We start from the raw sequence: 16,346 nt of genomic DNA, 5'->3' as shown, positions 1-16,346 counted from the left end.
GGTCCTGAATGAGGTAGGCAGCGAGATCCCAGACGTGAACGCCCTCACCCAGTTCCTCAAGTTCAAGCTGGGCTTCGCCGACCTGGCCGAGCCCACTCCAGAGATCCTGAAAAACTACATGGATGTGAGTAACCCCACTCCTGCTGACCACCCCCCACCGTAGTGGACCCCAGCGCCATGCTGGCCGGGCAGCGTCACTTCTGGGGGTACCCATCCTGGGGAGGTGGGATGGGACACACCAACCTTGCCATCCCATCACAGCCGGGAAAGTGAAAGAGGGAGAGATGTTGGTCCTGTAGGAGAGACTCATGCATCCCCATAGCTTGGTGGGTGGTTGCCCAAAGTTGCTTCCCATCATTGCTAAACTAAAAATACTAATACTAATAATAAACAACCCACTGCCACCCAAGCGGGAGCTTTGCAGCTTCTGTGACCTATTTCCATTCCCCTTTGTCACTAATTAACAATTGTAAATAGGGGCCTGCTTGCCTGTGGTCCTTCCTAGCATCTTCTAGCCCATTTGGCCTCCACTTTGTGCAAGAGAGGGGCATAAAAATCATGCTCCATTCTATGGGTCATTAGGGCATAAAAGAGCAAGCATGGGGCAACGGAGAGAGGGCTCGGACTGGGCACCAGCTTGCTATGGGGCTGGGGATGCAGGACCCTTCCTCTCGCTATCCTTCATCTTCTGCACAGCCTTGGGAAAAGCCACCCTGTACCTCTACCACCTTCTTGGCAGCTTGGGGAGCAAAGGGACCTTCATGGGGAAGCAGCAATAAAAGGAGAAGCCAGATAAAGGACATGAGGTTTGCCCTTGCCCAGCTGCCAGACACGTGTGGGGTTTCCTATTTCTGGGTTCCCCACCAGGTACTGTTGCAGCTCTTGGGGTGGTTGGATGTGAGCACTGATTGGCAGAATAAAGCTGGTGCCTGATATTTGGGCATTAATTCAGGATATTCTCTCCTGCGCCCCTTCCCCAGAGGCTCTTGTCACCCAGCCAGCACCATCCTGCGAGGGCTGTGCTGGGAAGGGCCACCGGTGTTTTAATCGGAGGTGTTGAAAGCCAGGGTGCTAGCAGTTGCGCCATGGCGTTGTCTCTTGCGACCGCAGCTCGGGCCACCACTCAAGGAAGGACACTGCTCCCTTGTCACAGGGAGACCAGCCCAACCTGCGGTGGGAGATAAGGGACTCCTGGGTCCCTCCCAGCCCGGCTGAAAAAGCTCTTGCTGCTGGGGGAGCCGTTGGGGTGAAAGGCACAACCTCCCCTAGACCACCCTGCACGGTCCCCACCAGCCCTGGGACCCCTCACAGGCTTGTGTATGTGATGTACGGGGCCCCTGCACTGGGGGTTAATTTTCAAGCCCCAGCAAGAATTACTTGATTCACTGGAAGCAAGTGCTGCCTTCCCATTATGGCTAATTGCGATGGATTATTAATCACTCAGCGAGCAACCCCTGCAAACTAAGCACACAGGAGGTGAGCAGCTTTGATAATCCTGTTTTCTCCCCCCCGCCTTAATTAAGTACAAGGGGAGGAGGGAGGGTTGGAAAGGCCACAGGCTGACTTCCCTTGCTAGCAGCCTTCTCTCCAGGGCCCTGATGCAGCTGCTCACCAAGCTTGATATGGCTCTCTGCCCCTTTGGGAGGGCTGGGGAAACATAGGTCCGTCCGGGACCTGCCAAGCATTCCCCATTCATCCTCTCCCCTCTGGATAGGGGTGTGCCCTGCAAAACGTCTCAGCCGCCCAGGTTTCTTCCAGTTCCAGCAGACATGCACTCGCAGGGCAGAGGAGTATCCATCAGATACCTGTGCTACAGGGACTTCTCCCAAACTCTCACCCCGCAGCCCTAAATCCCTCTCTGGCAGTGCTGCTGATGCCTTTTTCTCCCTCCACCTCCTCCAAAGTCTTCCAATGCCCACAACTGAGCATTTTATTCCTCCTCACCCCAGGGGCTTGCCAGCCCACACCAAAAGGCCCAGTAGCTGTACCTCCACTCGCTGCTGCTCACTGCAGCCCACAGTTCTCTGCAAACCTGCCAGCAAAGCAGCTTCCCAGCCAGTTTCAGCTTTTCAGTAATGCAGGTGTTTTGCTTAGCTTCCTCCCATCTTATTTTTCTTCCCTATAGAGAACCCCATGCTGGCCTGCAGACCTTCCCCCTTCTCTCTGGCCCAAAAGTCCTCCCCCACAAGCACCCATCCCACTTCTCCCCGATTTATCCTTGTCACACCTGATGTAATGAGGTGTGAATACTGAAGAGGAGCCTCCCTTCCAGGGAACAAGGGCTGTGATCCCATCACTGCCAAAAACAAGAGGAGGGCAGTGTCTAGATAAGCTGGTCCCTTTTTCAATCCTAAAGGATTATTTGGTCTTTTAGCTGGCTGCTTCTACTCATGGCTCCATTCTCCTCCTTTGCAGGCCCAGTATTATGGTGAGATTGGCATCGGGACCCCACCACAGAAGTTCACTGTCGTCTTCGACACTGGCTCCTCCAACCTCTGGGTGCCATCTGTGCACTGTCACCTGCTGGACATTGCCTGCTGTAAGTGTCACTGGTGCCTGCCACGGCTCAACAGCTTCTCTATACCTGCAAAATGCAGGTCTTGGCATTGCAAGAGGAGAAACTGAGGCAGCAGCATGAAAGGGCTTGCCAGAGGCTGATGGGCTCTTCAGGGTCAGAGCTGGAAATAGGATCCCAGCTTCCCTCATCCAGCCTTCATTACTCCCTTTCTGTTTTTTCCCCTCTGCGTCGCCCACACACAGCTTCAAACCTTCCCTAACAGCCTCAGCCCTGCAGCTGGGGAGCAGCATCACAGGTTATGATGTTTCTCCCCAAATTATAGACCAATGCTGCTGTTACCCCATTGCGCAAGGCTGGTGAAAAAAAAATCAGCCTCTTGCCAGATCTGATACAAACTGTCCTAGTTTCTGGTTTATTGCCGCACGGAGCATGTGCGTGCATGTTTATGGGTTTATAATTAACAAGAGCCAGGTAGGCACGATGAGACGAGAATGTCTTAGGGACTACAAGTGTTTTTGCTCTGTGGCATTCCTATGCAATAAACCTCCACAGTTGAAGATGTCAAACCCGGCTATGGCAAAACGGCATTTAAAAGCCACTGGCTGTGCTGCTTAAGCGGAGCAGAGAAACCTGTAGAGCCAACAAGTGCAACCGTGAAAGGTGGCCCACAGTGCTCGTTGCAGGTAGGGAGGAAATTTGGACTTTTTGTACGGCCCTGCAGTGCCCAGAGACAGGCCTTCTTTTTGCATATGTGAAATGAGATTCAGGAGATTCAGTAGGGTGATAAGGTCCAGACCTGGTCTGTCTTGGAGGTTCCTGATGTGTAGCAGGGAGCTTGTTTCTCAAGGCAGTGGTGCGGGAGGTGCTGGGACCAAAGGGCTCGTTTTATGAGTATGCAACAAGCCTAACCTCATGCCAGACTGGGATCCAGACAGCCCAGCTGGGGAAGTCCCTGTATAGCGTGCTGGTTTCTGAAGGGCTTGGCTGGTTTGTGCTCAGCCGCTGTCTGCTCCGCTCAGTGAGCAGCCATGGAGCCGGGCTGCCGAGCTCACTACACGCAACTGCCCAACTCGTGACTCAGGAGGAATCTGCGGAGGAGGAATCTGCCCAGCCATAAAACCAGGGATATCTTAACAGTTCCCAGCCCTTCCAAGGGGAAAAGCAGCTTAGAGTAGGGGAAAGCCCTTCTCCTCTGCAAATAAAAGAATATTTTGAGCCCTCTCCGTACAAAAAACAATGACCATATAAAACAAATTCCAGCTAGTCTTAGTAAAAGAAACAGATAAATTAATAAAGTGAAAATGTTCATGCCCAGAGAAGGCTATATTTAAAGCAACCTTGGTTCTCCATGGCATGGGGGGGACGTTTCGCTCTGCTGTCCTAACACACCCTGATACACCAGCCACATAGCCTCTAGGCTTTTAATACCCAGTGGCCAAATCCGATTTAACAGCCAAATTGGATCTGCCCACCTAATTTCCCAGACGTTAGCAATGCTTTGTTAAGTAGTCTGGGCTTTGCAAATGCTGGGTTCAGGCCCACCTTCACATCATTGAGTGTCCGTTTGTGTAGATGAGCTGGGTGGCGTGGGGCTAGGTATCCGGGAGCCCTAGGTATCAAGGACCACTAATGTTGTATGTCCGCTTGTGTTCCCCTTCCCGGCTGCAGTGCTGCACCACAAGTACGATGCCTCTAAATCCAGCACCTACGTGGAGAATGGCACCGAGTTTGCCATCCACTATGGGACAGGGAGCCTCTCTGGGTACCTCAGCCAGGACACCGTCACAGTGAGTAAGAACTGCCCATGCCGTGAGCTGCCCCAGCCTGCTTTGGACAGAGCGCTTGAAGCTGTTTGATTTCAATGGGTCTCCCTTATTGAGTATCTTACCACTATAGAGCATGCTTTAGTGCCTTGTTTCCAAGTGCTTTGAAACCAGGTGGTGATGATGATTGAGGAGGTGATGATGACCAAGGCAGGCAGAGAAGGGGGAATGTATTAATCAGCAGGTCAGCAGGCTAAGAGTGTAGACTGCACACGTGGTGCCCTGCAGACATGGTTTCTGTCCATCTCTCCAACCCTCTTCCTCCTGACCCCGGAAATTTCCAAGCCCAAGCGCATGCCAGCACCACTGCACAGGCTGCTGGTGGTGCCCAGCTTGTTCATGGCCAATATCCATGTGGCAGAGGATGTCCACATGATGACGGGATGCCTAAACGCTGACCAGAAATGGGCTCTTCACTGCCCCATTCTGGTCTGGTGTCAGGAACTGGTGTTTATATTTGCAAAAGCTGTGTACCACCGGGGGGGGGGGGGGGGGGGGGGCAGCTTGGGGTAGCCAGGCTGCTGGTGGTTGTTCCCCATCATTTCCTTTTCAGCAAGCAAAGGCTGAGCTTTCTTTGTGAAGGATGAGTGCCTTTCACGACTGCCTCCTGGGTGCAGACGCTTGTGAGAGTTTGCCAGCTGCCAAACATCAGTGGTGCACGTGCTCCCAGATTACTTGGTCTCCTGGCAGGGATAAGAGCATATGTTTGCTTTGCGGGGGGGAGACAAAGCAAAAGTTTGGAATAAGCACATAAATCCAGGGATTTGGAGGTTTCCGTGTTAGGTTCAGCTGAAAAGTATTGGCTTACCAATTTCATTGGGTTCAAAAGAAAAATATCCAAGAGGAGCCCAAGTGGGTGGCTTATGCAACGAGCACTCTTTAGCCCGTCGTTACAGCAGGAAAATTTCAGGCTAGCCTGGAAGCACCAGCCTCTGCACGGCATCCGAATATGCCAGCAGCTTAGGCTGGGTGAAGGAACCTCTTAGTGGGAGAGGGCTTTTGATGGGCTTGGTGAACCCTGAAAATCAGGGCAGACAAGGCTGTGGGGGAGAGCTGCAGGGACTGCCAGCAGCTTTGCACCTCTGGTTTTATTCTCTGCCTTCTGCAGCCTGCCAAGCTTCGGGACCGTTTCAGTTTTGTTTCATGCCACTTATTTCCTGCATCCCTTAGTTCACTTAGAAACACCCCGTCACACAAAAAAGCCGCCCATCTGAGCCTTCCCGCAGCTCTTGCTAAATGAAGGCACCATGGATGTAGCATTAATGGGTTCTCTTACATTAGGTTTGCAAAATACAGACAGAGCAAGTGGAAGCATCTGTGTTCATCCCAGTAATGGAGGAGGGCAGTGAGGCAAACAGTGAACTTTATTGTCCTGTGAAAGTGTGGGCTGTTTTAGGCGCTTTCCAGCTTAATGCAGGGGCTGAAGTGAGTCAGAAGGAAAATTGCAGCTTTTTCTTTTTTCGTGTGTGGGGGTTTTTTTGTTTGTAATTATCACCCTAATGCCTGCTTGCTAATTAGCTCTCCACTTCCCGGTGGCTCAGAGGAGGATTTTGTGCCTGAGCTTGTTTGGGAAGTGGGGATGGCTCTTGGCAGCCAGCACAGCTTGTAGCATTTGGTTTCTCTCTCAGTAGAAGCAAGAGAAACCTCTTGCATAGAGCCTGAGCAGTGTCATGCTTGCAGTATGCTGGAGCAAGGCGACTCAGAGGGTCTGGACCTTCTGCTTGGACACCATGATGCTGCTTCTGATGCACAATGTCCCATAGGCAAGCTCTCAGTTGGGTGTAGTCTGGAAATACAGACACTGAAACAGCCTTCAGGGTGACACTCAGCTCCAGCCATCCTGATGGGTGGAAGCAGCCACAGCAGCCTGTGGTAGCACTGACATCTGACTGAAAGGCACTGGTTGGCAGGTGGTCCAGAGTCCCTCAGCCCTGAATTTTTTTTGGAAAGGGTGACGAGCTCACATGAAACATCCTCTCTCCTTCTGTGGAGGAATTATGCCTCAATAGCACCACACTCCTCAGTGGTGCTTGCCCTCTGAAGAGCAGTGGGTTCAGCCAGCCCTCTGCTGCTCCGGCATCTCAGCCCTTTATTGCAGCCTGACCTTAGGATGTCCTTCAAGGACAGCAGAGGAAGCATCGCTGGCCATGGGGTGCAAGGTCTCTCTCAGGGCTGCAGCACAGGACACGTCCCTCCTCACCTCTCCCCTGTGCCTTTGCAGAGGGGAGCCCGAGCCCCAGTGCCAAACCATGCCGCGGAGGCCCTTGCCTCTAGGCTGCCTTCGCCATCCGGTGCTTGTCCACTCAGCTGAGGCCTCTAACAAGGAGGCCAGGCAAGCTGTGGGGTGCCGACACCTGCCTGCAAAGTGCTGGAGGGTGGCCACCATGCAGCCATCCACTGATAATGATTTTCGGTTGTTCCACGTCTGGGCAAAAGCCAGCCCAGGGACAGACATGAAGGATCTGTCACCTGGCGCCAGTGCTCTGCTAAAGATGCTCTTGGGTTTCGGTCCTGCTGAGGACCAAGTATGGGCAGGGTCTGCTGAGACTCTACCACTGGGCAGATATCTGCCTCCCTCTTGGGATGTGCAACCAGGGCAATATTCTAACAAACTTGGTGCTCAGTTTTATCAGTCCACTGCTTTTTTTTTTTAAGTGGAAGCCCTATTGAACTTTCAGAGCTTCTGCAGGACCAGCTGTGCCAAGTGGTGGAGGGGTGGCTTTTGTAAACCTGCGGCATACAACTGGGGTGCTTGCCACGCGCCGGCAAGCGGATGCGTTGCTGCGAGCTGTTTCACCCCACATCCTGCCCTGTGGCTTTTAGCTTTTGCAAGGCTCGATTGCCCTTTCCTAGCGCAAGCCTCTGATACCATTAAAGCCAACACTGCCCATCCCAGCCTTGCACTGTCTAACCCTGGGGGGATATTAGTAATTTACAGGGATCGTTATCTGCCATCAGGTAGGAGAGGCCAGCTTTTCAGTCCAACTCAGTTCACTACAGGGCTGCTGGCTGGAGGCTGAGAGGCTGAAATCATCCTAGCATGGATGCTAAAATTGACCATGGTCAGCCAGAAGCTCGGAAACCTCCTGAACTGCTAGAGCCAGGAGCCAGCAGACACATCCTACTCCCCATCAGCAGAGATATCCTATTTTCTGCAATCTCCTTCTTTCCGGGGATCTGCCCTTGTGGGGTGTTTCAGCTTTCCAGTGGGGAATGCCAGTCCTTCTTGTTGCTGGCAAGAGAGGTGACCTTTGCATTCACAGTACTCCGCTTGCTATTTTTGTGCTTTGGGCTCAACCTCGCTTTCCTGGCTGGGTCTTCTCCCCCTCCCACAGGAGGTCTCTGCAGGCTGGTGGCTCTTCTGGGAGATGCAAGAATATTCTGGGGATGTTTCTTATGTAGGGGAGATTGCAGGGGTCGTTGGCCGAGGTGAGAGGGATTTGTGCCCCCAGCAAGAGACGGGTGCAGCACCCGAGGAGGCAGGACACAGAGATGACTCAGACGTCCAGAGTGGGGAAGAGGATTAAATGTGCAGCACAAGAGCTTTTCAGGGTGGGAGGAAAGGATGAAGCAGGCCATAGGGAAAGGGATGTAGGGGGGACAAAGTGATATAGGGCCCTGTGTGCAAAGAGGAGGAGCTGCAAAATGGCATGGCCAAGTGCCAGGACCCAGCAAAAGGCTGAAAGTGTTGAGTGAGGTGAGCAAAGAGCAAAGGGGGGCTCCTCCCTTTAGGGGTGCAAAAGGGAGATTGTTTGGGGACTCAGGGAGGTGCAGGGACTCAGGAGGTGCCACTGTGTGGCTAGTGTGGCCTGTCACGCTTCCCCTGAGGAGGGTGGTACCAGGGTATCTGGTTTCTGCAGCTGCCTACAAATGCAAGGGTGAAAGCAGGCAGGAGTGTGGCAGCGCATTGAGGGACATGCTACAGCCTGCGTTCAGCAAGATCCCGTTTCCGCCCTGGTCCCCCAAGTCAGTTTTCTTTACAATCTGCTTTTCACTTCCCTCCCTATCTCCCCTCAGCTCGGTAACTTGAAAATCAAGAACCAGATCTTCGGGGAGGCGGTGAAGCAGCCAGGCATCACATTCATCGCTGCCAAATTCGACGGCATCCTGGGCATGGCATTCCCAAGAATCTCTGTAGACAAGGTCACCCCTTTCTTTGATAACATCATGCAACAGAAGCTGATCGAGAAAAACATCTTCTCTTTCTACCTGAACAGGTAGTGTTGGGTTTGGTGGTGCACCTTTCCTTGTGAAGACAAGCCCAGCCAGGCATTTCTCTATGCCTCCCAGTGGCATCTCTTTGCTGTTGTGCCAGTTCAGACCCTGGCCAGCACCCCTGAGGAGGTCTCAGCAAGGTCTCCTTGCTGGAGCAGTCGGGCCAAAATCTCTTCCGTTTACTGCTTTGTAAGAAGAAGGGAAGTAGAAATGCAGCCATTTCACTGATAAAAAGCTGGGTAGATCTGCTACCAGATTTCTTAGCTGATGAAGAGACAGAGGATGTTTCCAGGGGAAAGAGAAATAAAAATAAACAGGGTTGTGATCATGAGATTGCACGCTGCTAGTGCAGTCCCTGATAGGGGGGTAAACACAGCGCCAATTTGTTGCCAAAATCCATGAGCCACATGGCCACGACCATGTCACCTCCCAGGCAAGCATGCCCCCCACCAGTCATCACTAATGATGGGGCTAACACTCCCTTACCCCCTTGGAAATCCTCCTGCATGGCTCCCAACCCCTTGCCAACCACTGCTGCTTCCCCCAGGACACCCCATTACCCTCCTGGCACCGCAGGGTGGGACTCTCAACTACTTCAGCCCAAAACGTAGCACGCTGAAAGTGAGGAGGGCAGAGAGGGCTGCTGCTGGCTGCTCAAGCGCCAGCCCTCCCCCATCACCACATTTCTTCCCATCTGCTCAGCAGCAAGCTTTTATCTGACAGTAACCTTGAGGATTCAGCTCCGAGGCTGCTGGCTGGCGCAGAGTCGGGTGCAGATAACCTAACACTGCATCAGCCATGTCCAACCCTGCACGGGTGTTTGTTACAAGCTGATTATTCAGGGATCGCTGTACCAGTGCTCAATTCCCCTTTGCTGTCCCCCTTCTCTGCAGCGAGTTTCTCCAGGTGTCCGTGCAAAAGCATAAGGCAAAAAGCTGCAGGATGCTTCAGCTCGGCCAAAATATTTCTGTTTTCCCACCTCAGCCTATTTCACAGTATCTATCCGTATATTGACATATTATAGCACAACGTAAGTTGTCTGTCTCCAGTGCTGTTAATGCCGTGCTTCACCCTCAAGCACCCTGGTGTGTGTTTCGAGGGCACGCAGAGGGGGTTGTTCTCATCCTGCCCCTGATGTTCATGGTTTTGGGTGTTTTTTTTTCCAGAGACCCCACTGCTCAGCCCGGCGGCGAGCTGCTCCTGGGAGGGACCGACCCCAAGTATTACAGCGGTGACTTCAGCTGGGTCAATGTCACACGCAAGGCCTACTGGCAGGTCCACATGGACGCGTAAGTCCCCCATCCACCCAACTACATGTGTGGTAGACAGCTCACACCTGGGGCTGGGCTGAGACCCTCCCTGAAAAGGAATCATCTCTATCCCTGTAACACATCCATACCAAAAAAAAAGCAGATTAAAATCCCACCCTAAGGTTGGGTCATTTGTTGCTGGCAGGGGAGGAGAGGCAGAAAACAGCAGGAGATGTTCTTTAAAATCCTTTCCTCTTGTTTACAGCTTGGCCCTTGAAAACGCCTGCTGCACTCTTGCAAACCGGGGAGAAACACCAGTGTGTCCTCCTTGCAGGCAGAGCAAGCCTCACGGATTAAACCCCGGCTTTGCTCAGCTCTCAGTGAGGCCTGAGCTGGTGTGGCTCACTTGCACAGAGCTCCGGAGGAGCAGGATGAGGCCCCAGGAAGCCAGCCCTTGACTGAAGGGCATGGCACGGCAATCAGCATGCATTGTTGGAGGCAGAGGGGAGGAGAGCGGGCTGAGCTGCCGGCCACCAGCCCTGCGGTCTATTCTGAGCTCTCCCATGTGATGGGAACTTAAAAGCGGCCTGTGATCAGAGTGTGTCCTTTCCTTGGGGATCGTGTACCTCCTCAGCGCAGGGTTTTAGTTCTCATCTTCCCCCAGCCCTGCCATGTTGGCAAAGCGTGGCAGACCCTTGGCTGGAAGGCTTTATCTGTCCGCGCTGCTGTGAAATGTGATGCAGGTGGGGAAGCCAAGCAGCTTCTGTCTTGCTTCTTCAATGTACATGAACCCTTCCCTTGCCCATGACCCCCTCAGCCATCACACCACCCTTTTAAGCCTTTGCTTTTTGCAGTAGCACAGGTCATACGAGTCCCTAATGCATCGCCCTTAGCTTGCTCACGTGCCCATTAGTCACAGCGTTTAGCAGGCAGGGTGCGCAGGCAGCAGTCCAGGCTGCCTGCAGAAATGCACTAACACATGAAGGCACCCGCTCAGTCAGGAGCAGGCGAGGGCCCTGCGGGGAGCCAGGGGGTCTGTGCACTAAGTTGGTGCTGCATCAGGATTTCTGAGTACCTCTCCTTCCTGGGTGCTTGTCGCAGCCCTCCCTCGCATGCCTACATACTGCCCAGGCTCAGCATCTTCAACTCTTTGCCTGCTGCTCCCCACAGCCTTTGCTGGGAGGCCTCTAAGGCCTTCTCTCTGGGCATGTCTCCCCAGGGTGGACGTTGCCAATGGGCTGACTCTGTGCAAAGGGGGCTGTGAGGCTATCGTGGACACAGGAACCTCGCTCATCACCGGCCCTACCAAGGAAGTGAAGGAGCTGCAGACAGCCATCGGTGCAAAACCACTCATCAAAGGCCAGGTGAGGCCGGGCTGAGAATACAGGAGTACATGGCCATTGTGACACCTGTGCTGATGCCCTGCTTTGCACCCAGATGCTTCTAGAGACCCTGGTCTACTGCTCCCTCTGCTCTCTGTTCCCAGCCTGTGCTCCTGGAAAAGCCCCTGGCATAGCAGGGACCCCTCTGTCTTTTGAACCTGGGTAGCGTTTGACACCCTGCTCATGCTCTTGGTAGAGGGCACAGCCCCATGAACTTTGGGAGGCTTTGGGTTATCTCTGCCACCCATCTCCGGGAGGCAGAGGAGAAGGGGTGCAAGTTGCAGCTGATGCCAAGCATTCACGTTAATGTGAGTCCAGAGGCAATTTAATAGAAATATATTTAATGCAAATGACTACCTTTCCCTGCCAAGCTTTTAACCATTTTAGCTAATCTCACAAGGTCATCTCTCCTCCCTGAAACTGTGGAGGAACAGGGATTATAAGGACCCTCTAGGAAGGATACTCTGCTCTGAAATCCCTCCCAAATCACAGAGCCATCAGCACTTGTAGGACTTTTCTGGAGTGTGGGGAGACCCCCATGCTGCAGCAAAAACCTGCCTCCCTCCCCAAGACTCACCAGAGTTAATTAAAACAGTTTTGTCCATTCATCACACTGTGAGTCCCTGTCTGTGCCTCTAGGCTGTTTTGAGCCACATCTCCCCATCCTGTGGCAAAAGACCCCAGCCCTGCTGTATCAGGTGCTGTGCCCTGGGGCTCGGCAGAGCCAAAAGCTGAACCCAGCATCCTTTGGCTCCATCCCTATACTTAAAACCCTCAGTCTCCTCAGCTTGCAGCCCTGAGAAGGGAGCAGCCTGCTTGCTTACCCCAGCTCAAGCCTCTTCTGCACCCTGAGCTGAGCAGTTCTTAAGGAAAACCACAGCAAAGATGTGGCTGTGGCCGGGGAAGACCATGCCCTTTCCCGAGGGCATGGGAGCTGCCGTGTAAAGCCTTTACTGTTTCTGTTTCAGTACGTGATCCCCTGCGATAAGGTGTCATCTCTGCCTGTCGTCACACTAACACTAGGAGGGAAGCCCTACCAGCTCACCGGAGAGCAGTATGTCTTCAAGGTGCGTCCAGGCAGCTTTTGCCAGCCCTACGCTTCTCCCTGAAGGCCTAACTTTTGCCTTCTCCACTCAAACTTCAACCATGAAATCCAAAATGCAAGAGCAGCAGAAGCAAGGCTGGAGCTGGCACTTGGGAAAAAGTCTGAAAGGTCAGGGTGATGGGGTGGTGGCACTGGCTGATGGACCCAGGCAATCTCACCAAAGTCCTGCAGGAACAAGACCCCCTGTGTGATGCTCACAAGGGATAGCAGAATGAGAGAGAAAGGGCAGGCAGGCTGTTGCATCACTTTCTACAAACATTTTGCCCTTTTCTGCTGCATTCTGGTGCCATGAGGCCAGCCTTGTGATAGCAGAGGCCACCAGCCTGGCATTTAAGCCATCAGAGTCAACTTGCAAGGACCATCTTGTGCAGAATTTCAACAACGGCTCTAATTCAGAGCTGGGCTGTGAGGTTTTATGGGCATGTGTGGCTTTACTGGATGCTTTGCTGGGTAAGGACTCTGTGAGGGGCAGCTGGGTTTGGAGATGTGGGATTGGCGGGCTGGGAGTTACTTTTGCAAGCTGTGGATCTCAGGCTGGGAGAAGCTGAAGCGCAGACGGCACTGGCGGGTGTTATTGCTGAGCCTGCGAGGTTGAGGGAAAGGGAAGACCTCCTCAGACTGAAGCTCTCACTTTTCTCTCTAGGTTTCTGTACAAGGAGAGACCATCTGCTTGAGTGGCTTTTCAGGCCTGGACGTCCCACCCCCTGGGGGCCCACTCTGGATCCTGGGAGATGTCTTCATCGGTCCCTACTACACCGTCTTTGACCGTGATAATGACTCTGTTGGCTTTGCCAAATGTGTCTAAGCGCCTGGCCCCCACTGCCTCTGCCACACACACACTTACACACACGCACAGGAGCCGTAGAGAAAGATTACCAGGATTAGAAACCCAGTGAGTGGAAAGGAAAAAAAAAAGAAAAAGAAATGGAACTAGATTTAAAATTACATGGAAAATAGTCATTAGTGCCCTGCTAGCTACTTTTTCCCCTCTGTTGAGTAAGTGGTGCTGGGAGGTCTCTAGCTGACAATTCCAGCTGGAGTGGCCCCGTGCTTTACTGCTACGTCTTCCAGTATTTGTTTTTAAGAATGATTCTCAGAGCTGAACAAGTCCCTCTCACGTCTCCCAGCCCTGGTCTCCTTTCTGGTGGGGCAGCCAGCCCCCAGTGCCTCTGTTTCTCTAGAGAGGCTGTGTGACTGCTCTTGGGTTTGGGCTTCTGCGCTGGGGGAGAGGGACAGGGAAGGCTGTCTGACACGTTATTTACTTCTTCTTGCTTTTTCACTGATGAAGTGGGGGAGCGGATGGGGAGTAGAGTCCATCTTCATCACTCCTCCACGACAGGTTGAGGCAGCAACCACTAGGTCATTTCTCAATGGGTTTGTGCTGGCTTGGTCCTGGGAGAGTGCTTCCTAGGCTGGAGCAACGGGAGATCACGGTATTGTGCCCAAAGATTGAGTTTCAGAGCTTGGTGGTGTGTTTTTGTGTTGTGACAGCATTAGTGAGAGAGCTGGAGGCATGATGTCCGCGTGCCTGACCTAAGAAGGCAGGGATTTGTAGGGGGGCTCCAGCCAGTGGGACTCTTCAGGGAGTGAGAATATAAAGGGGGTCAAGATAGGATTTAATAGAGATCACTTGAATTCATGGCCATGAATCTCAGCTTTCTGCTGAGCAAAGTCACTTGACACAGGTTCTCTTGAGTTTGGTGAACTCCCGGGTTCCCCAAACCACAGATATTCCCAGCTTCATCCAACAGCCAGTGAGCTTGAGAATAATGTTTCCTAAAGCAACTAAGTGATCTACAAGCTGAAATCATACTGATAAAATCCATAGGTGTTTGTTAGCCATGTGAGACCTTTTGGAAACATTATTCGCAGCATTTTGCACTGCCCAAAACTCAAGAGACAGTTGGCAGAGCCAGCAAGCCTCCCAGGCAGGACGGTGCCATGGTAGCTGCTGGACTTGCATTTGCTTCCCCTGGCTGCCTTGTCCTGAAACCCAACTGCCTTTAGCACACTCCTTACCTGCTTTCCACCTTGCTAACACTGGTGAGAGCTCTGTTCATATCCACCCTGTGTTGCAGACAGAGTGAGGCACAATCCTGCTTTGGAGAGGTTGTCGCTGATTTAGCTGTGCTCACAGATCCTCCTGGAGAGCCAAGATTTGTGCATATGGAGCCACTCGATTCACTGGGCTGGTGGAGCTGGGAGGACAATAAAGTGAGTTTTAAGCAGTACTGGAAAGCAGAAGAGTCTGCCAAGAACAAAGAGTAAAAGACTCTCTTCGCTTTCCCAGTGCGCTGGATCAGGTCCTGAAGTTAGGGAATGGCAGCAGGTGAAGGGCAAAGCTGAGGGTGGCAAGAGGACCAGATCAGCACCGGCCATGACCCCAGGCCAGGCAAAACAGATGGTAAAATCCTGGCTCCCTAAAATTCACTAATCATCCTGCCAGCACTATCAGTGGGGCCAAGGAAGTTCCCAAGAAAGGTCTTTGGGCAATGGGTGAATAGATGGTTATGCCTGGTGAAATGCATATACATCATCCCCAATGTTGAATTCACCATGAGCATCAGAGGCACAGGTGGGGGAGAGGTCCCGAGGTGAGCTGTGGGAGGACCGTGAGCATGTAGCCCTGTCCCCTCCCACTGCAGCTGGTCAGTTTGGCTTTATAACCATGCCTGATGTCTTGGAGGGATCTGGCGTGGGCAGTGGGGACAGGCCTGGGCACACTTCTGATGTGTGCATTGTCCCCTGCAACCCCGGATGCGACAAATGCTGCTCTTAAAGCTTGCTTCTGCCTGCTCGTAGCCTTCACCTGCAACTCTGCATCTGGACACCTAAGGACATCTGTTGCAGACTGGCTAGAGAACAGTAGCGTGTTACCAAAAAAAAAAATCATCAATAGGTACTCCAAAATCCACAGATATTCAGCACCTCTCTGGACAGCCCTGGTTTCACACCGATTAAGTGCCCAGAGCTCCTCCAAGTCCTGCTGCATTGTTTCCCAGCTGCAGGATTTCTCCAGCACGGCGAGACAGAGACAGCCTCTCGGGTACCCACTAATCAGATCTGATGCGGGGGGGAGCCCAACATGGAGCTGGTGGCAGGTTTTGAATGTGTTCAGCGTCAGATTTAAGCGGGGCATGCTGCGTAGCCCCAGAACAAGCCGTCGGGCCACAGTTCTGCTGGATGTGCAATGCCTTATGCTGTCCATGTCGTAGCCTTCACAGTAATCCAAGGCTGGGCTGGTGTCTGTCCTCAGGCAGGCAGGGGACTGCTGCCTGGGGAAAGAGCATGGCCCAAAACGATGCCCTGACTGACAAAGCTTAGGATAGGCTGGAGGAGCAGTTCATCATAGTCTTCCCTGAATGGGTCTCCTCCCCTTGTTCTTTTATTTGCATTTTTAAACCAAACTCTAACCACGTGACTGTTGGTTGTTTTTTTTTTTTAATCTAATTTGCTGTCAGAATTACTGTCTCATCATAGAAAATTGAAAAGAAAATACAGTATTTCCCCCCCTTAACTCTGAGAGTGGTCTTTCCTTAAGCAGTTTGAGAAGCCAAACTCTTTCTCAGTGTCCAGAGACTGTGTCTCCCTGACCTGTTGGCCCAGTACACCTGGTTACCCGCTTGGGGGGACTCATATGTGTTTCAGAAGGGCTTCTTCCCTTCTCTCTGATAAGGAAACATGCTAGCAGCCTGTCAGGTTTGTCTTTTTCAATGTATTAAAACATAACCCAGCCTCTTCAGGATGACATGACAGAGTCGCCTGCCTGACCCAGCACCTTCAGGGCAGCAGGCACTCCCAGCATCTCTTCTAGACTACAGCCACATCTCCCTGGATGAGTATTGACATGGGTAGTCCTCCAGCAGGGTACTTGAGCTGTCCCCTCATCCTCTGGGCCAGCTAGAACAAGCTCCTGCTCAACTTGGGACGTAGAGTGGTCCTGTAGCAGCCAAAGCAGGACTCCAGTTTCTAAGTCCAGCCTAAAAACCACAAGGATGTGGAATTTATGCTGCCAGAGCCTGGTGATGAAGAACACGGATTTGTGGCTTTTTT

At 52.6% G+C, this 16,346-nt stretch overlaps 1 protein-coding gene across 1 annotated transcript; it reads left to right on the top strand.

Annotated features, from left to right (window-relative positions):
• Window positions 1-7: 7 nt before the first annotated feature.
• CTSD (cathepsin D) lies at window positions 8-13,199 on the top strand (the record flags this gene model as incomplete). Its single annotated transcript, XM_010294631.1, has 8 exons — window positions 8-124; window positions 2,416-2,539; window positions 4,187-4,305; window positions 8,359-8,558; window positions 9,723-9,845; window positions 11,026-11,170; window positions 12,157-12,255; window positions 12,937-13,199. Coding segments are annotated over 8 exons (1,089 nt in total), but the record flags the coding sequence as incomplete, so codon positions are not given.
• Between the last annotated feature and the right edge of the window lie 3,147 nt (window positions 13,200-16,346).

Source organism: Phaethon lepturus, unplaced genomic scaffold (genome assembly GCF_000687285.1).
Source record: "Phaethon lepturus isolate BGI_N335 unplaced genomic scaffold, ASM68728v1 scaffold47849, whole genome shotgun sequence".
In the NCBI taxonomy this organism is placed as follows: Eukaryota; Metazoa; Chordata; class Aves; order Phaethontiformes; family Phaethontidae; genus Phaethon; species Phaethon lepturus.
The sequence above is the reverse complement of the archived record's forward strand: the minus strand, read 5'-3'. Positions and strand labels throughout refer to the sequence as shown.